Below are 20,071 nucleotides of genomic sequence, written 5' to 3'. Positions count from 1 at the left end.
CAATATAGGTCACCTTATCCTAAGAACCCCAAATATAGGTCACCTTATCCTAAGTACCCCCCAATATAGGTCACCTTATCCTATGTACCCCTAATATAGGTCACCTTATCCTATGTACCCCCAATATAGGTCACCTTATCCTAAGTACCCCCCAATATAGGTCACCTAATCCTAAGTACCCCCAATATAGGTCACCTTACCCTAATTACCCCCCAATATAGGTCACCTTACCCTATGTACCCCCAATATAGGTCACCTTATCCTATGTACCCCCAATATAGGTCACCTTATCCTAAGTACCCCCCAATATAGGTCACCTTATCCTATGTACCCCCGATATAGGTCAACTTATCCTATGTACCCCCATTGTAGGTCACCTTATCCTATGTACCCCCAATGTAGGTCACCTTATCCTAAGAACCCCCAATATAGGTCACCTTATCCTAAGTACCCCCAATATAGGTCACCTTATCCTATGTACCCCCCAATATAGGTCACCTTATCCTAAGTACCCCCCAATATAGGTCACCTTATCCTATGTACCCCCCAATATAGGTCACCTTATCCTAAGTACCCCCAATATAGGTCACCTTATCCTAAGAACCCCCAATATAGGTCACCTTATCCTAAGTACCCCCAATATAGGTCACCTTATCCTATGTACCCCCAATATAGGTCACCTTATCCTAAGTACCCCCAATATAGGTCACCTTATCCTAAGAACCCCCAATATAGGTCACCTTATCCTAAGTACCCCCAATATAGGTCACCTTATCCTAAGAACCCCCAATATAGGTCACCTTATCCTAAGTACCCCCAATATAGGTCACCTTATCCTATGTACCCCCCAGTATAGGTCACCTTATCCTAAGAACCCCCAATATAGGTCACCTTATCCTAAGTACCCCCCAATATAGGTCACCTTATCCTAAGAACCCCCAATACAGGTCACCTTATCCTAAGTACCCCCAATATAGGTCACCTTATCCTATGTACCCCCCAATATAGGTCACCTTATCCTAAGTACCCCCCAATATAGGTCACCTTATCCTATGTACCCCCCAGTATAGGTCACCTTATCCTAAGTACCCCCCAATATAGGTCACCTTATCCTAAGAACCCCCAATATAGGTCACCTTACCCTAAGTACCCCCAATATAGGTCACCTTATCCTATGTACCCCCCAGTATAGGTCACCTTATCCTAAGTACCCCCCAATATAGGTCACCTTACCCTAAGTACCCCCCCAATATAGGTCACCTTATCCTATGTACCCCCCAGTATAGGTCACCTTATCCTAAGTACCCCCCAATATAGGTCACCTTATCCTAAGTACCCCCCAATATAGGTCACCTTATCCTAAGTACCCCCAATATAGGTCACCTTATCCTATGTACCCCCAATATAGGTCACCTTATCCTAAGTACCCCCCAATATAGGTCACCTTACCCTAAGTACCCCCAATATAGGTCACCTTATCCTATCTACCCCCAATATAGGTCACCTTATCCTAAGAATCCCCCAATATAGGTCACCTTATCCTAAGAACCCCCAATATAGGTCACCTTATCCTATGTACCCCCAATATAGGTCACCTTATCCTAAGTACCCCCCAATATAGGTCACCTTAACCTATGTACCCCCCAATATAGGTCACCTTACCCTAAGTACCCCCATATATAGGTCACCTTATCCTATGTACCCCCAGTATAGGTCACCTTATCCTATGTACCCCCCAATATAGGTCACCTTAACCTATGTACCCCCAATATAGGTCACCTTATCCTATGTACCCCCAATATAGGCTCTCTCTCCTATGTATCTCCCACAGTGATCAGACTGTACATTGTAACTTTGATACAAGTCACAAGATGACAAGTTGCAGCAGAGGCTGATCTGTGTCGGACATTTGTGAACACAGTCAAGAATTGCACAGGCACCGGGACTTACATCACTGTGTCATCTCAGTCCAGGAAGTGAGAGTTGTCCCTGGTTGATGCCTGAACAAAGGTGGTGCTGTACTCCTGGAGAGAGAAGGCCTTGTCAGGGGTGTCCCTCCTCAGTCCCTCAATGTTCAGCTGGTCCCATGGAGAGAATATTGTACATCTGCCAATAATCCCAGATATAGAAATGTGATTCTCTCTCCCAGATGATGGCACCGTGGAGATGATGAAGAGGCCTCGCTGTTCTCTCCCTGATGTCGTCCAATCATCCGGGCCCCAGAGGATCCGCAGGAAACGATACGCTTTCAGTGGGACAGTGTGGCAGACAAAGCACTTGACCTGGAGGTATGGAGTCATGGGGACATCCGGGGAATGGTATGTCCATGTATGTGGGTGGTATGTAATGTGTCTACAAGGTAGGAGGTATGGAGTCAGGGAGGACATCTCAGTGGAATGTAATGTGTCTACAAGGTAGGAGGTATGGAGTCAGGGAGGACATCTCAGTGGAATGTAATGTGTCCATGGGGTAGGAGGTATGGAGTCAGGGAGGGCATCTCGGTGGAATGTAATGTCTCCATGGGGTAGGAGGTATGGAGTCAGGGAGGGCATCTCGGTGGAATGTAATGTGTCCATGGGGTAGGAGGTATGGAGTCAGGGAGGGCATCTCGGTGGAATGTAATGTGTCCATGGGGTAGGAGGTATGGAGTCAGGGAGGGCATCTCGGTGGAATGTAATGTGTCCATGGGGTAGGAGGTATGGAGTCAGGGAGGACCTCTCGGTGGAATGTAATGTGTCCATGGGGTAGGAGGTATGGAGTCAGGGAGGACCTCTCGGTGGAATGTAATGTGTCCATAGGGTGATGCTGATAAGATGGTGTCACTGGCCTGCACCTTTTCAGATCTTTTGATCTGTATGTTCCTCCAGAACTGATGGAGGAGATCTGGAATCTCATATGTTCTTGTAGTGAGCAGTCCTCCATCTTTCTTCTAGGATGGAGAGCTACCCCATATCCTTGGCAGAAGAAACCATAAGGACATTGATGAGGAGCGCCCTGGAGGCCTGGAGCCGGGAGACGCAGCTCACCTTCTCCGAGAGGAAGGACGAAGCGGATATTCGAGTAGGCTTTGTGGGAGGAACCCATGGTGATGGCTATCCCTTTGACGGTCCAGGTGGAACGCTCGGTCATGCCTTCTTTCCCGGAGTAGGGCCAATCGCTGGAGAAACTCACATGGACGCCGATGAGCAATGGACTTATAACCGTAAGAGGAAACCATTTACAGAATGTTTTGTTGTGTTGAGAACAGGAAAGGTGCAAATGGGCGGGGCCAGAGACTACAATGCAGAAACTGCCCAGCACTCTATCCAGATGACCAGCACTAAAAGATCCATTTCATATGTTCCATCATTAAATCCTCCCTCCGGCCTTCCTTTCAGCCTTGCACAGGTGTACCGGCTCCTCCCCTTTATTCTTGCACACGTGTACCGGCTCCTCCCCTTCAGTCTTGCACAGGTGTACCGGCTCCTCCCCTCCAGTCTTGCACAGGTGTACCGGCTCCTCCCCTTCAGTCTTGCACAGGTGTACCGGCTCCTCCCCTTCAGTCTTGCACAGGTGTACCGGCTCCTCCCCTCCAGTCTTGCACAGGTGTACCGGCTCCTCCCCTCCAGTCTTGCACAGGTGTACCAGCTCCTCCCCTCCAGTCTTGCACAGGTGTACTTGCTCCTCCCCTCCAGTCTTGTACAGGTGTACCAGCTCCTCCCCCTCAGTCTTGCACAGGTGTACTGGCTCCTCCCCTTCAGTCTTGCACAGGTGTACCGGCTCCTCCCCTTCAGTCTTGCACAGGTGTTTCGGCCCCTCCCCTTCAGTCTTGCACAGGTGTACCAGCTCCTCCCCCTCAGTCTTGCATAGGTGTACCGGCTCCTCCCCTTCAGTCTTGCACAGGTGTATCGGCCCCTCCCCTTCAGTCTTGCACAGGTGTACCGGCTCCTCCCCCTCAGTCTTGCACAGGTGTACCGGCTCCTCCCCTTCAGTCTTGCACAGGTGTAGCGGCCCCTCCCCTTCAGTCTTGCACAGGTGTATCGGCCCCTCCCCTTCAGTCTTGCACAGGTGTACCGGCTCCTCCCCTTCAGTCTTGCACAGGTGTAGCGGCCCCTCCCCTTCAGTCTTGCACAGGTGTATCGGCCCCTCCCCTTCAGTCTTGCACAGGTGTACCGGCTCCTCCCCTTCAGTCTTGCACAGGTGTACCGGCTCCTCCCCCTCAGTCTTGCACAGGAGTACCGGCTCCTCCCCTTCAGTCTTGCACAGGTGTAGCGGCCCCTCCCCTTCAGTCTTGCACAGGTGACACCACAACACTGCACTACACTCCCTCCACTGTCTCCTAACACACCACTAACTATCCTCACCTAACTCCACCAACACGCTAAGCAGCCTTATGTAGTGTGGGGCGTGGACTATGTCACTGAGACTTTGGCCAATCATTGCTCTTCCTGTGAACTCAACTGTGACTGGTCAGGTGCAATACTTTGGCCAATCACAGTGTAAGCATTGCATTGTGGGGCGCATGGGCGAACTTCCCACCGAACGCCCTTATCATTCCAGTGTTCGGCGAACACTCAAACCGCCAATGTTCAAGTCGAACTTACATTCTACCCGAACACATAGCCCATCCCTAATGCTGGATCTCTATCCTGACATGGACGGGGGATGGGTGGGGAACGTAAGGACGCCCCATCATTGGATGGAAATGATCGCCCTACAGAGGACTGAATTCACAGACACCCCGAAAATCAAAGTGAAGAAATGATTCAGCAGGCGAGTCCATGTTGGTGAAATGTCATTGCAGCAACTCAGAATGGCCCTCAGTAGTCTGTGTGGCCCCCACGTGCTTGTATGCATGCCTGACAACGTCAGGGGAGGGTCCTAATGAGACCACGGATGGTGTCCTGGGTGATTTCCTCCCAGATCTGGGCCAGGGTGTCACTGAGCTCCTGGACAGTCTGAGGTGCAACCTGGAGGTGTCAGATGGACCGAAACATGACATCCCAGAGGGGTTCTATTGGATTTAGGTCAGGAGAGTGTGGGGGCCATTCAGTGGTATCAATTCCTTCATCCTCCAGGAACTGCCTGCATACTCCCCCCACATGAGGCCTAGCATTGTCATGCACCAGGAGGAACCCAGGACCCACCGCAGCAGGAGGTACCTGGGACCCACCGCACCAGGAGGAACCCGGGACCCACCGCACCAGGAGGAACCCGGGACCCACCGCACCAGGAGGAACCCAGGACCCACCGCACCAGGAGGAACCCAGGACCCACCGCACCTGGAGGAACCCGGGACCCACCGCACCAGGAGGAACCCAGAACCCACTGCACCAGGAGGAACCCAGGACCCACCGCACCAGGAGGAACCCAGGACCCACTGCACCAGGAGGAACCCAGAACCCACTGCACCAGGAGGAACCCAGGACCCCCTGCACCAGTGTAGGGTCTGACAATGGGTCCAAGGATTTCATCCCGATGGCTAATGGCAGTCAGGGTGCCATTGTCTAGCCTGTAGAGTTCTGTGCGTCCCTCCATGGATATGCCTGAACCATGTTACAGGCAGCAGAACGTTCTCCACGGCTTCTCCAGACCCTTTCACGTCTGTCACATGTGCTCAGGGGGAACCTGCTCTCATCTGTGAAAAGCACAGGGTGCCAGTGGTGGACCTGACAATTCTGGGGTTCAATGGCAAATGCCAATCCTGCTCTATGGTACCAGGCAGTCAGCACAGGGCCCACTAGAGGACGTTGAGCCCTCAGTCCACCCTCATGAGGTCTGTTTCTGATTGTTTGGTCAGAGACATTCCCACCAGTGGCCTGCTGGAGGTCATTTTGTAGGGCTCATCCTGTTCCTCCTTGCACAAAGGAGCAGATACCGGTCCTGCTGATGGGTTAAGGACCTTCTATGGCCCTGTCCAGCTCTCCTAGAGTAACTGTCTGTCTCCTGGAATCTCCTCCGTGCTCTCGTCTCCTGGAATCTCCTCCGTGCTCTCGTCTCCTGGAATCTCCTCCGTGCTCTCGTCTCCTGGAATCTCCTCCGTGTTCTGGTCTCCTGGAATCTCCTCCATGCTCTTGAGACTGTGCTGGGAGACACAGCAAACCTTCTGGCAATGGTACGTATTGATGTGCCATCCTGGAGGAGTTGGACTGCCTGTACAACCTCTGTAGGGTCCAGGTATGGCCTCATGCTACCAGTAGTGACACCGACCCGAGCCAAATGCAAAACGAGTGAAAAACAATCAGAAAAGATGAGTAGGGAAAAAATGTCAGTGGCCTCCACCTGTAAAACCATTCCTATTTTGGGGGTTGTTTCATTGCTGCCCATCTAGTGCACATGTTGTTAATTTCATGAACACCAAAGCAGCTGCAGCTGATGAACAACCCCCTCTGCAACTTACCTGACCAGATCCATATCCCAGGAGTGTCATCGACTTGATGCTAGACTTGGATTACAAAGTCGGCCTTTCATTTTTTTAAGCCGTGTAGATAACCAAAACTTCTGGTTTCATGATCTATCCATCCCTGTGGCTTGGTAGTTCCTGGATGTGGTTTCTATTTTACACATTTTCTCTGACTTCACGTGACAAACAGAACATTGATAGTTTTCAGAGAAGTATTAACATCAGGAAAGAGTTTTGTCACATTACTTCCTCAGAGGAACAAACACATTGTGAGTCAAGTCTGAGGGATGGGGTAGGGAGGGTGTCAAACATGATGACCATTATACAACATACAGAGATACAGAGATACATCCAGAGATACAAGGATCCAGATGAAGAGATTCATAGAATCAATGAAGAAAGGCCAAGATCAATGGACCTGGTGATAACACCTACTACAGTGCAGGTCCATAGAAGGCAACCATCCCATAGGCAGACATGAGCCAAATGATTATGGCCGCTAACACACCCATCTATCAAAAGTATGTGAAACCTCCTATAAATGATGGAGTTCACGTGTGTCCACCTATCACGCATATCAATTGGCCAAATGTATGCGAAACCTCCTATAAATGATGGAGTTCACGTGTGTCCACCTATCACGCATATCAATTGGCCAAAAGTATGCGAAACCTCCTATAAATGATGGAGTTCACGTGTGTCCACCTATCACGCATATCAATTGGCCAAATGTATGCGAAACCTCCTATAAATGATGGAGTTCACGTGTGTCCACCTATCACGCATATCAATTGGCCAAAAGTATGCGAAACCTCCTATAAATGATGGAGTTCACGTGTGTCCACCTATCACGCATATCAATTGGCCAAAAGTATGCGAAACCTCCTATAAATGATGGAGTTCAGGTGTGTCCAGTTCGGGTTTTTGTTAATTACGGCACACAAAAGCTTTGTAGACAATCGTGCTCTTCCAACCTTGTGGTAACAGTTTGGTGAAGACCCTTTTCTGTTCCATCAGGACTGCCCCGTGTGTACAAAACCAGCTCCAAAAAAACTTGGTTTTACCAGTTTGAACCAACTTCATAAAAACATGATTGACCAGTTTGGACCAGATCCATAAAGGCATAGTTTGACCAGTTTGGTGTGGAGGAACTCAAGTGTCCTGTACAGAGCCCTGACCTCAACCCTACTGAGCACCTTTGGGATGAATTGGAACCCTGATGGTGAGCCAGGTCTTCTCATCCATTATCAGTACCTGACCTCACAGATTAAATAATAATAGATCAAATCTTTTGGCAGTAATGATGAGTGATGATATCTCCTACTGCACAAGTCCAAACATGCGTCCATAGAAGATGACCATCCTATAGACAAAGACACCATGTTCATCTTCTTACTGAGGGAAAAGTGGTATTAAATCTGAAAAGAGGATTGAGTGATGACATCTCATATTGTGCAGGGCCATACATTAGTCCATAGAAGGTGACCATCCCATAGCCAGACACCACATCATGATCATCTCCTCACAGAGAGAGTAGTAGTATTAGATCTGAGAGGATTGCGTGATGACATCTACTACCATGCAGGTCCATACATCGGTTCATAGGAGGTGGCCATCCCAGAGATAAAGACATAATCTCATGTTCATCTTCTCACAGAGGGATAATAGTATTAGATTTGAGAGGAGAATTGAGTGATGACAGGTCCTCGTGCCTGATGTATGGACCCAACAGTGTAGAAGATGAGGATCCTATAGGTACAGACAGAATAACGTTCTTCTTCTCACAGAGGACCAAGGGACAGATGTCTTTGCAGTGGCGGTACACGAGTTCGGACACGCTCTGGGGCTCTCTCACTCATCTTCAGAGAAATCTATCATGAAGCCATACTACCAGGGGACGCTGGGAGACCATCGGTATTACAGGCTCTCGGCTGATGATATCGAGGGGATCCAGGCCTTGTATGGTAAGTACACCATTTCCAATGACTCCGGCACTTAAGACACCACCAATGTAACACCAACATACTGTAAATGTATTCTTTATTCTCCACTAGGTAAAAGAGACTCGGCTCCAAGACCGCCTCCGCCAGCTCCAAGACCTACCCAGCATGCAATCCCCCCACGGGGGCCCACCTATCAGTAAGATTCCTGTTTACCATTACAAGCACTAACAACTGGCTATTTGTGGAAGGCTTTGCAAACCCCAAAAAACACATCTCTTAAGGCTAGATCATACAGTGGAAAGTGATACAAATAGTAACAAGATCTGCTAGGCCACGTAGTTCCCGTAATATTTCCAGCACTGGGAACCAACGAAGGACGTCTTCTCATGATGTCTCAGAGCTGACCTCATGTATGACATGTCCAATGTACTTCTCTTCCTTCCTCGGAGTCTGGTTGGTGGCCAATGAGGCAGAAAAGGTTTTTCTTGGTATAGACACTGATTGCCGGCAACCCAAAACTCCTCAACCACTAGTGCAGTCCGAACCCTGACCACCAGGGCTCATGTACGGTACTAAAGGAGCATTATAGCAACCAATATTGTATTCTGATGTCTGCATGGAGTTCATATACGTGATGATGTCACCAAATTGCCATCCTTTTCTTGATTTGAATGCTATTTATAATTTTGTGTTGTCAACCTCTGTCATGTCTGCTGGACAGCTTGGCCTGCCGGTGAATGCGTAGAAACCCATTTGCACATGGCGTACTCGCATGGCATGCATTATCCACAAAGAGTTACCCAAATGCAGTATTTTCCTACAAGTGGCACTCTCAAAGTCCTACTGAACTTTCATTAAGGGGTTGTAAAGGTATGCAGAGTTTCACAAACAAATGCCAAGGGGGCAAAACTGGGTTCAAGCTTCAGGGTTTGTTTTACCTTCGTCGTTAAGACGTTGACCTAAAATTCGATTGGGCTTGAAGCCTACGTGAGTATTAATCCAACAATCTAATAATAGTGATGTATATCTGTGCTGAATCCATCATATACGGTGAAAAAGCAGCTAACACAGAACTGCAGGCAGCATATAAAATGACAAAAACCAAGATGTAGCGCTTGTTCACCCCGCTCTCACACAAAGTGTAATATGGCAATCCTCAGAAAAGTCCATAAAATGGGACTATATTTTATATAAAGCCCATATCTTTGGAAAGATGATGTGCCACCGAAGAGGATCCTCCACCGTGACGGTGATGGTGACCACTCACAGCCTCTTACCAGAGACTATGACCACAGATCATGCGGCCAGAAACAGCAAGTATGGGGAATCAATGGATGTAATGGAACCTAAATGAATCTTCTCCACCAAAAGACAATTCCAGAACTGGTAACGGGATAAAGGGAACAAAGGCTCCTCATAGCGAAGTATTTAAAATAATCCAGACCTGAATAAGAATATTGCACTTACAAACAGAAGAAGAAACCAGCATGTAAAATAAGTAAATTTCCAACCAACAAAATGGCCGCGGTACGTGATGACATCATAAGCCGTAGCTCCACCCTACGTATTTCATCATGAGACGTTGTCAGGGGCTTATGACGTCATCACACCACGCACCGCGGCCATATTCTCTGGTAAGAGGCTGTGAGCGGTGACGGTGGAGGATCCTTTTCTTCACCTTTCCAAAGATATGAGCTTTATATAAAATACAGTCCCATTTTATGGACTTTTCTGGTGACTCTAATGTATTGCCATAGTACAATTTGTGGAAGAGTGGGGTGAATAAACGCTACATATTGGTTTTTGTAATTAATCCAACAGTTCCAACTCAACTTATGAAGGATCAAGCTGAGTGATCACCTCAGATTTACCATGCCCGCAGCTGCCATAGGCTCCTCTTCATGAGCTGGCACCAAGTGATGAACCCGTGAGGAAGAACCAGGCAGGGCAGTTCTATGTGGATTCCACCTACCAAGAGTGAGTGCATTTTACCAGATGGCACAGAGGGCCTTTCCTGTTTCCGTGAGAACCTTCTTAGAAGTCTGGGCAGCCGACCAGTACTTAAGAGCTGTGAGCCCACTGTGGAGGTCATTCGAGGGACCACTTGAACAACATCCACGGCTGCATTGCACAAGTACTGGAAGCCCTAGACTAGTTGGTCTGCTAGGTCCACATAAACCTGTTATGCAGCCTCACGCACTTGGTCCGGGTCTGGGAAAGCATAGCCGAAGCCCGGCCTGATCGTGAGAAATGAATCTGTATCCTTCAATGAACTATTGTAAGCTCCCAGGATCAGGGCCCTCCTGTCCCTCTTGTATTGAACTGTATTGTCTCCCATTATATTATAAAGCGCTGAGCAAACTGTTGATGCCATAAATCCTGTATAATAATACTTATAGAGAAATTGAGGCCACCCTTACTGACCTCCATTGTGAAAATGCTGGTTCCCCAACTGTCTCTGGTTCAAGTTATGGACCTAAGACAAGCATGCAGATCAGGAAAGACACAATGGTCAGCATGACACATGAGGTATGACCTGGAGGCCAAAAACAGCCTCCTTACTTCTTCTGGGCAGGTTTTTTTTGGCTAGTTCTGAGTTCTGGTATCTTTTGGCCCAGAACCTGGAGCTTTTGGTTTGGCTGTTACCAGGGCAGGATGAGGTAGGTTACTGGCTACAGGAGTTGGTTAAGTGCTCGGATACTGAGGATTTTCACTTGAGTCAGAAGTCAATACCAAAGGCTACGAACATTGGCTCCATGCACCAAACAGGACATTCAACCATCAATGCTAACGTAGGTATTTAAGAAGCTAAACCCTGGAGATTTTGCAGTGGAAAATATAAAACATCACATTATGTTCTCATTTTCCCACCACAAGGAAAATATGAAATGTTCGTTTAATGTAGAGTTGGATTGGAGCTTCCATACCATCCGTGATAAGGGAAAGATTCCAAGATGTATCACTTGTGAACCATACACTCACCAACCATGCACTATATTAATGTTTTCATGTCAAGCATTTACTCTCCACAATGTAATGTTCCATCTTTTCCATCAGGCCCCGCCCTCCACTTTTTGATCGCTGTTCCACTCATTTTGATGCTATTGCAAATATTCGAGGAGAAGTGTTCTTCTTTAAGAGTAAGGCTTGAATGCCGTTCTTTGCACAATTCTCCCCATTAAAACATTGCTTATCCCTTACAGTCTTATCTTCTCATTCTCAGACAAGGTCTTCTGGAGAATGCAGGCATCTCGAAACCTCGTATCCCTCAACCCAGCTCAACTCCACCACTTCTGGCATGGGCTACCTCTAGACTTACCACGACTGGACGCTGTGTATGAACGGCAAAATGACAGCAAGATTGTGTTCATTGCAGGTCAGTACAGAGCAGGGGGTGATGTGTGCATGAACTGGAAAGGGGTGGTCTGGGTGTATGGCCATAGCTCTACTGCATATGATGGATATGGAGGTCTCCCCCAAACTGACCGCTACGAGCATACCAAATATGGTCAGCCCTATTAAGGTGATGACTCTTTTTGCTGCATCTGCTGTGATCTTACTCCGATCCTTTCTTGTATCCGTACAGGGAATAATTTCTGGGTGTTTAAAGACACACTGGTGGAGCCCGGCTACCCACGGCACCTCTCTGATTTTGGCTTGAACACGGACAGAATTGATGGAGCTTTCGTGTGGAAGCATAACAAGAAAACCTACTTTTTCAGAAACAACCGCTTCTGGAGATATGATGAGAAACTCGGAAGAATGGATGGCCGCTATCCGCAGGACACCAACCTATGGCAAGGGCTGCCGCCTGAGATCGATGACGTTATCAGCTGGGTAGATGGTGAGTTTCATGGTTTTCACTGGGAAATTAAGGACCATGGTCCCAGACAAAAGAAAAAAACCCCAAAACGTCCCTCTTTAGATTTCACACTTTAAAATTAGGATTTTACTATGTATATCCAGTCAAACAGGAAATCAGACTGTTGAAATTAAGCTGTAGATCTCAGATAAACTGAAACCACTCGAATAACATCAGAATAGAGCAGCACCTCCTCCTTAGGATGAGGGGAAAAAAAAAAGATAGCCACACAAGGTCCTGATTTACGTGGAATGAAGAAACCACCTTGGGCAGGAAAGTGGACTGAGGAGTCAATACCCTGTCCTGGTGAAGAACCAAGGATTATTTGCCAACTTTGACACCCTTCCAGCTGAGGTAATGGCCATCAAAAAGACAACCTTGTGTGTAAAGAGTGATGAGAAAATCTATTGGAGAGGTACAAAAGGTGTAGACTGCAACACAGACAAGGCCAAGCTAAGGACCCACGGTGACAAGGGGGGCCTGCATAGGTGGAATCATTATGTGACATGCTCCACAACGTCTTTAACTAATGAAGGAGATGCAATAGGCCAATATATGTTCATTGCTGGTACCAAAGCCAGAGACGTATCCCCACCAGACAGGAGAAAAGTCAAAATGAGCCCCATAAGATACTGTTTGGGATGAAACTCACGAGCCCACCAGGCGAAATAAGCCTTCCATGCATAATGGTACATCCTGCTGGAGGTCGACTTATCTTGCCTTGAGGAAGGCAGTAATGACAGAAACCATAAACATCCTTATCCATCATGACATGGACTTCAACATCTATACTGTCAAAGCCAGCGATTGCAAAGCAGGATGGAAGATCAGACCATGCAATAGTAAATCTGAACAAACTGGATGAGGCCAAGGCTCAGCTGTTGAGATAGTTACAAGGTCTGCATTCCACGTTCTTAGCCAAGCCACTGCACATTAGGAAGCACCAGAATGCCCTCCACCCTAATTCTGTACAACAGGCAAGGAAGAAGCTGTAGTGAAAGAAATGCATAGATCAGGAAAAAGTGATTCCGAGGAGTCTCCAGGGAATCCACTGCAAATGCCAGATGATGCCAAGTTCAGGACAGAAATTCTGCTCTTTGTTGTTGAAGCTGGATGCCAAGAGGTCTACCTCTGGGATTCCCCAGCACAGACAAATCTCTGCCAACACCACTGGCTGAAGTGCCCTTTCTCCTTGACTTGGCTGCGGAGGGCCAGAAAATTTTGATTGCCAATTTTCTACACCAGGAACTTGTACAGTAAGGAGAGCAGGAATGTAAAGTTTTGCCCAAGACAATACCAAGTCTGCTTCTACCCTGAGCAGCACAAATTTTTGTCCCTACCTGATGTATGCCACAGCTGTGGTATTGTCCAACTGCACCCTGATAAGGAGTCCCTGAAGGCTGCCAGACCAGTGTAGGACAGCTAGCTGAAATCATCAAAAGTTGCAGAATGTTGATCGACAACTTCCACTCCTGAGAGGTTCTCCAAAATACCGCCCCGCCCAACTGGCATCTCTCATCAAGACCTTCTAATTCCTCTTAAGAAAGACTTCCTAGTATCTAGGATCTCCATGTGTACGCCTCTACTAGGCTTAGGAGTCACAAACTGGTTGGAATAAAACCCATGAGACCTCTCCTCTTCTTGGACGGGTGTGATGGACCCTTGGCACAGCAGTCTTTCTAGGGCTGCAAAGAAACCCGATTCCTTTTCATGGATTGGAAGATACCCTTGAGCTCATAAAGCAACAAAACTCATGCTAGTCACCTCCCCACAGACCCAATTGCCTACGATATCTCCCACCTGATGTGTGAGGAGGATTTGGCTCCGGAACCAGAAGAATTGGGGGGGGTCCAGTTATCACAGAAGCTTTTGCTTATGAATGGAATGCTTCTTGGCTTCGGAAGGCAGCCAGTTTCGGACCGGTCACCTCCACCTACTTTTTAAGGAATAAGAATACGCTTTTACACAATTACCTTCTGGTGGAAAGCATCCAAGGATTGTCCAAAGAAGCATTTTATCCTCAAAGGGCAGCCTGTTGATTTGCTCCTTGCAGAAAAGTTCCACCAATCAACATTTGAGCCATGGGCCCCTTCTCATGAGGACATACTGTACATACCCACCCTTGAACTCAGCCATATAAACTTTTTCAAGGAATCTGAGAAATCTCTTAGAAAATTCTCCAAGTGTTGTCAAATGGCAGCTTCCTCCAGCTGCTCACCACAGCCCCCCAGAGGGGATGCCCTTATATGCTTAGATCTTTCATTTTTCAAGTTGGTGGGTCTTGATTAAAGGAAATCTGAGGAATACAAAGGCGCCCATGTCTTCCGTACATCGCAAAATGTTATTTAGCTTTCAATTTAACCGTTATATGGCCCTTACCTGTAAGGTATTGATCTGGAAGAACACCACAGCAAGCAAAGACTGAACTGGTACATGTGCCAATTGGTGATTCAAAGGTTCTTGAAGTAGGGTGAACTGTCTCTCCTCACCCACCCCACCACATACCAGGAGGGTCTGCCTCCCCCCCAACCCTCAGCACGTCGGGAGGGTCTGCCCCCCCTCAACCCTCGGTACGTCGGGAGGGTCTTCCCCCCCCAACCCTCGCCGCGTCGGGAGGGTCTGCCCCCCCCAACCCTCGCCGCGTCGGGAGGGTCTGCCCCCCCCCAACCCTCGCCGCGTCGGGAGGGTCTGCCCCCCCCAACCCTCGCCGCGTCGGGAGGGTCTGCCCCCCCAACCCTCGCCGCGTCGGGAGGGTCTGCCCCCCCCAACCCTCGCCGCGTCGGGAGGGTCTGCCGCCCCCAACCCTCGCCACGGCAGGAGGGTCTGCCTCCCCCAACCCTCGGCACGTCGGGTGGGTCTGCCTCTGTCCCCACATTCCAGGAGGATCATGGTGGGGTGACTGAACTTCCTGGCACATGGGGGTAGTGGGTGGGGGAGGCAGGCAGATCCCCATGACATGAAAACCAGGTAAATAACATTTCCAGGTGTAGGTAAGAAAAGGACAACTTCAGATTTCCATTTAAAGAGACGCTTCCACCAACTTGAAAAGTGAGAGGCGTGCATGGCATGTTCTTCCTCTCCAGGTACGTGAGAGGCGTGCATGGCATGTTCTTCCTCTCCAGGTACGTGAGAGGCGTGCATGGCATGTTCTTCCTCTCCAGGTATGTGAGAGGCGTGCATGGCATGTTCTTCCTCTCCAGGTATGTGAGAGGCGTGCATGGCATGTTCTTCCTCTCCATACAGTATTCTTTTACTTGCAATGTGCTTCTGAAAATGTGAGGACTCCAGGAAGAGACCATTTCCTAGCACACCTTCCTCCCTCTATCCTATCACTTCTGGGAGTTTAATTACTGTCTGGGCTGGCCCAGCTCCTCTTTCCTTCATCCTTCCATCACCATTCATAGCCTTGAACAGTGCCCAGTGCCTACACTGCTGTCCACAACCATGACCAGTCCCCCAATCACCACCCACAGCCATAACCAGTCCCTCCATTACCACCCACAGCCATAACCAGTCCCTCCATTACCACCCACAGCTGTGACCAGTCTCTCCATCACCCACAGCCATGACTAGTGCCCCCCAGTCCGTCCAGCACCACCCACAGCCATTACCAGTCCCCAGTTCTTCCATCACCCTTCATAGCCTTGGACCGTATCCAGTCCCTCCACCACTGTCCATAATCATAACCAGTCACCCAGTCCCTCGATCACCACAGCCATGATTAGTCCCCAGTCCTTCCATCACCACCCACAGCCATTAACAGTCCTCCAATCCCTCCATTACCAACCGCAGACATGACCAGTCCTCAGTCCCTCCAGGACCGTCCACAGCCATGAGCAGTCCCCATTCTCTCCATCACCACCCACAGCCATGACCAGTCCACAGTCCTTCCATCACCACCCACAGCCATGACCAGTCCACAGTCCTTCCATCACCACCCACAGCCATGACCAGTCCACAGTCCTTCCATCACCACCCACAGCCATGACCAGTCCACAGTCCTTCCATCACCACCCACAGCCATGACCAGTCCTCCAATCCCTCCATCACCACCCACAGCCATAACCAGTCCCCAGTCCTTCCATCACCACCCACAGCCATTACCAGTCCTCCATCACCACCCACAGCCATTAACAGTCCTCCAATCCTCCATCACCACCCACAGCCATGACCAGTCCACAGTCCTTCCATCACCACCCACAGCCATGACCAGTCCACAGTCCTTCCATCACCACCCACAGCCGTGACCAGTCCCCTCTATCTTGACCAACAGCCGTGACCAGTCCCCTCCATCTTGACCAACAGCCCTGACCAGTCCCCTCCATCTTGACCAACAGCCGTGACCATTCTCCTCCATCTTGACCAACAGCCGTGACCAGTCCCCTCCAGCTTGACCAACAGCGTGACCAGTCCTCTCCATCTTGACCAACAGCCCTGACCAGTCCCCTCCATCTTGACCAACAGCCGTGACCAGTCCCCTCCATCTTGACCAACAGCCGCGACCAGTCCCCTCCATCTTGACCAACAGCCGCGACCAGTCCCCTCCATCTTGACCAACAGCCGTGACCATTCCCCTCCATCTTGACCAACAGCTGTGACCATTCCCCTCCATCATGACCAACAGCCCTGACCAGTCCCCTCCATCTTGACCAACAGCCGTGACCATTCCCCTCCATCTTAACCAACAGCCGTGACCATTCCCCTCCATCTTGACCAACAGCCGTGACCATTCCCCTCCATCTTGACCAACAGCCGTGACCATTCCCCTCCATCTTGACCAACAGCCCAGACCAGTCCCCTCCATCATGACCAACAGCCCAGACCAGTCCCCTCCATCTTGACCAACAGCCCAGACCAGTCCCCTCCATCTTGACCAACAGCCCAGACCAGTCCCCTCCATCTTGACCAACAGCCGTGACCAGTCCCCTCCATCTTGACCAACAGCCGTGACCAGTCCCCTCCATCTTGACCAACAGCCGTGACCATTCCCCTCCATCTTGACCAACAGCCCAGACCAGTCCCCTCCATCATGACCAACAGCCCAGACCAGTCCCCTCCATCTTGACCAACAGCCCAGACCAGTCCCCTCCATCTTGACCAACAGCCGTGACCAGTCCCCTCCATCTTGACCAACAGCCGTGACCAGTCCCCTCCATCTTGACCAACAGCCGTGACCAGTCCCCTCCATCATGACCAACAGCCGTGACCAGTCCCCTCCATCATGACCAACAGCCGTGACCAGTCCCCTCTATCATGACCAACAGCCGTGACCAGTCCCCTCCATCATGACCAACAGCCGTGACCAGTCCCCTCCATCATGACCAACAGCCGTGACCAGTCCCCTCCATCTTGACCAACAGCCCTGACCAGTCCCCTCCATCTTGACCAACAGCCGTGACCAGTCCCCTCCATCATGACCAATCCCCTCCATCATGACCAACAGCCGTGACCAGTCCCTTCCATCTTGAACAACATCCCTGACCAGTCCCCTCCATCTTGACCAACATCCCTGACCAGTCCCCTCCATCTTGACCAACAGCCGTGACCAGTCCCCTCCATCATGACCAACAGCCGTGACCAGTCCCCTCCATCATGACCAACAGCCGTGACCATTCCCCTCCATCATGACCAACAGCCGTGACCAGTCTCCTCCATCATGACCAACAGCCGTGACCAGTCCCCTCCATCATGACCAACAGCCGTGACCAGTCCCCTCCATCTTGACCAACAGCCATGACCAGTCCCCTCCACCTTGACCAACAGCCATGACCAGTCCCCTCCACCTTGACCAAAAGCCGTGACCAGTCCCCTCCATCTTGACCAACAGCCATGACCCCTCCCAGAGATGATGCACGATAATGATGTCCTTGCCTTCCACCCACAGGTAACACGTATTTCTTCAAGGGCTCCCAATACTGGCAGTTCAAGGATGGAGACGTGGAGGCGGAGCCCGGCTACCCACGCAGCATCGCCAGAGACTGGATGTACTGCAGGAGCGAATCACCGCCGCAGCCCACAGAGCAACCTGAGAGACGAGACCAGCAAGACTGCAACTGCCCATGTGTGCAGGGAAACCACGCAGCCCATTGGAAGGCCAGTATGTCGTTCATCGGCCTAACTGCTGTTCTCAGCATGGTGACCTGGAACTAGAGCAGGCCTCATATTGAGGCACAGGGACTCTCCTCCACCAATCAGCAGCAATGTCCTGGCTTAGCCCAATCTTTTATTGACAGAAAGGATTCTTGCTGTACAGATTACAAAACAAAAAAAAGAACAAAAATAAACACGAAATAAGTTTCACTGATTCATCTCACTTCTTACGAAATTGCCTATGCAGGACGAAAGAAGGTAAAGGGGCGGGGTTTTGCGCCACGCCAACCAGAGCGCCACGTTATTGGGCGCCTCGAGTGAGAAGGGCAGCGCTATGGCGGACACCGAGGCAGGACGACATCTTGCCAGTAAAAGTTCATTTGAGTACATGGAGGGGCAGCAAATTCACATTATAGAGTATGTCGGAGTCTGTCTGCAGCCCGGGACACAATGTCTGTACAGGAGGCCACGTCCCACAAGTCTGTAAGATCCCAAAAGTAAGACGAGGGTGTCAAAGGGGCCCTCAATGGGGGGGGAGGGGAAACCCAAAGTCTTCTCTAGGCTGGAGAAGCAAAATCATCGATCAAGGAGACCTGTAGAGAAAGACACAATACATTACAATGGGCCACTAAAGAGGAGATTTATCTGACACAGCGGGAGAGAGCGGGAGACAGCGGGAGAGTGCGGGAGAGTGCGGGAGACAGCGGGAGAGTGCGGGAGACAGCGGGAGAGTGCGGGAGACAGCGGGAGACTGCGGGAGACAGCGGGAGACTGCGGGAGACAGCGGGAGACTGCGGGAGACAGCGGGAGACAGCGGGAGACAGCGGGAGACTGCGGGAGACAGCGGGAGACTGCGGGAGACAGCGGGAGACTGCGGGAGACTGCGGGAGAGAGCGGAGACTGCGGGAGAGAGCGGAGACTGCGGGAGAGAGCGGAGACTGCGGGAGAGAGCGGAGACTGCGGGAGAGAGCGGAGACTGCGGGAGAGAGAGCGCGTGGAGAGCAGAGTCAGCGAGAGAGAGCGCGTGGAGAGCAGAGTCAGCGAGAGAGAGCGCGTGGAGAGCAGAGTCAGCGAGAGAGAGCGCGTGGAGAGCAGAGTCAGCGAGAGAGAGAGAGAGAGAGAGAGCGCGTGGAGAGCAGAGTCAGCGAGAGAGAGAGAGAGAGCGCGTGGAGAGCAGAGTCAGCGAGAGAGAGAGAGAGAGCGCGTGGAGAGCAGAGTCAGCGAGAGAGAGAGAGCGCGTGGAGAGCAGAGAGAGAGAGAGAGAGAGCGCGTGGAGAGCAGAGAGAGAGAGAGAGAGCGTGGAGAGCAGAGTCAGCGAGAGAGAGAGAGAGAGCGCGTGGAGAGCAGAGTCAGCGAGAGAGAGAGAGAGAGCGCGTGGAGAGCAGAGTCAGCGAGAGAGAGAGAGAGCGCGTGGAGAGCAGAGTCAGCGAGAGAGAGAGAGAGCGCGTGGAGAGCAGAGTCAGCGAGAGAGAGAGAGAGCGCGTGGAGAGCAGAGTCAGCGAGAGAGAGAGAGAGCGCGTGGAGAGCAGAGTCAGCGAGAGAGAGAGAGAGCGCGTGGAGAGCAGAGTCAGCGAGAGAGAGAGAGAGCGCGTGGAGAGCAGAGTCAGCGAGAGAGAGAGAGCGCGTGGAGAGCAGAGTCAGCGAGAGAGTGAGAGCGCGTGGAGAGCAGAGTGAGAGCGCGTGGAGAGCAGAGTGAGAGCGCGTGGAGAGCAGAGTGAGAGCGCGTGGAGAGCAGAGTGAGAGCGCGTGGAGAGCAGAGTGAGAGCGCGTGGAGAGCAGAGTGAGAGCGCGTGG

The 20,071-nt window shown here is 50.6% G+C and overlaps 2 protein-coding genes across 2 annotated transcripts in view; one reads left to right on the top strand and one right to left on the bottom strand.

Annotated features, from left to right (window-relative positions):
• The first annotated feature begins 2,154 nt into the window (after positions 1 to 2,154).
• LOC149437740 (matrix metalloproteinase-17-like) lies at positions 2,155 to 18,491 on the top strand. Its single transcript, XM_089660680.1, has 8 exons — positions 2,155 to 2,288; positions 2,934 to 3,202; positions 8,170 to 8,346; positions 8,437 to 8,521; positions 11,383 to 11,465; positions 11,549 to 11,701; positions 11,912 to 12,169; positions 18,072 to 18,491. The coding sequence occupies exons 1-8, from the start codon at positions 2,167 to 2,169 to the stop codon at positions 18,335 to 18,337; spliced, it is 1,413 nt and encodes a 470-aa protein (XP_089516806.1). The 5' UTR covers positions 2,155 to 2,166; the 3' UTR covers positions 18,338 to 18,491.
• LOC149437739 (uncharacterized) overlaps positions 18,394 to 20,071 on the bottom strand; it is a 41,315-nt gene continuing 39,637 nt past the window's right edge. Inside the window, 1 exon segment of the mRNA XM_089660683.1 lies at positions 18,394 to 18,870. Coding sequence (XP_089516809.1) covers positions 18,861 to 18,870 — 10 coding nt within the window. The 3' untranslated portion in view covers positions 18,394 to 18,860.

This window comes from Staurois parvus, unplaced genomic scaffold (genome assembly GCF_062004578.1).
Source record: "Staurois parvus isolate SC_StPar_1 unplaced genomic scaffold, SC_StPar_1.0 ptg001262l, whole genome shotgun sequence".
Classification (NCBI taxonomy): Eukaryota; Metazoa; Chordata; class Amphibia; order Anura; family Ranidae; genus Staurois; species Staurois parvus.
The sequence above is the reverse complement of the archived record's forward strand: the minus strand, read 5'-3'. Positions and strand labels throughout refer to the sequence as shown.

Bases quoted from the DNA above. Each gene is read 5' to 3' on its own strand.
- LOC149437740 (XM_089660680.1), top strand. From the start codon at position 2,167: ATGATGAAGAGGCCTCGCTGTTCTCTCCCTGATGTCGTCCAATCATCC. The intron at 2,289-2,933 runs GTATGGAGTCAT...TCTTTCTTCTAG, and splicing joins ACAAAGCACTTGACCTGGAG to GATGGAGAGCTACCCCATAT. The intron at 12,170-18,071 runs GTGAGTTTCATG...TTCCACCCACAG, and splicing joins CGTTATCAGCTGGGTAGATG to GTAACACGTATTTCTTCAAG.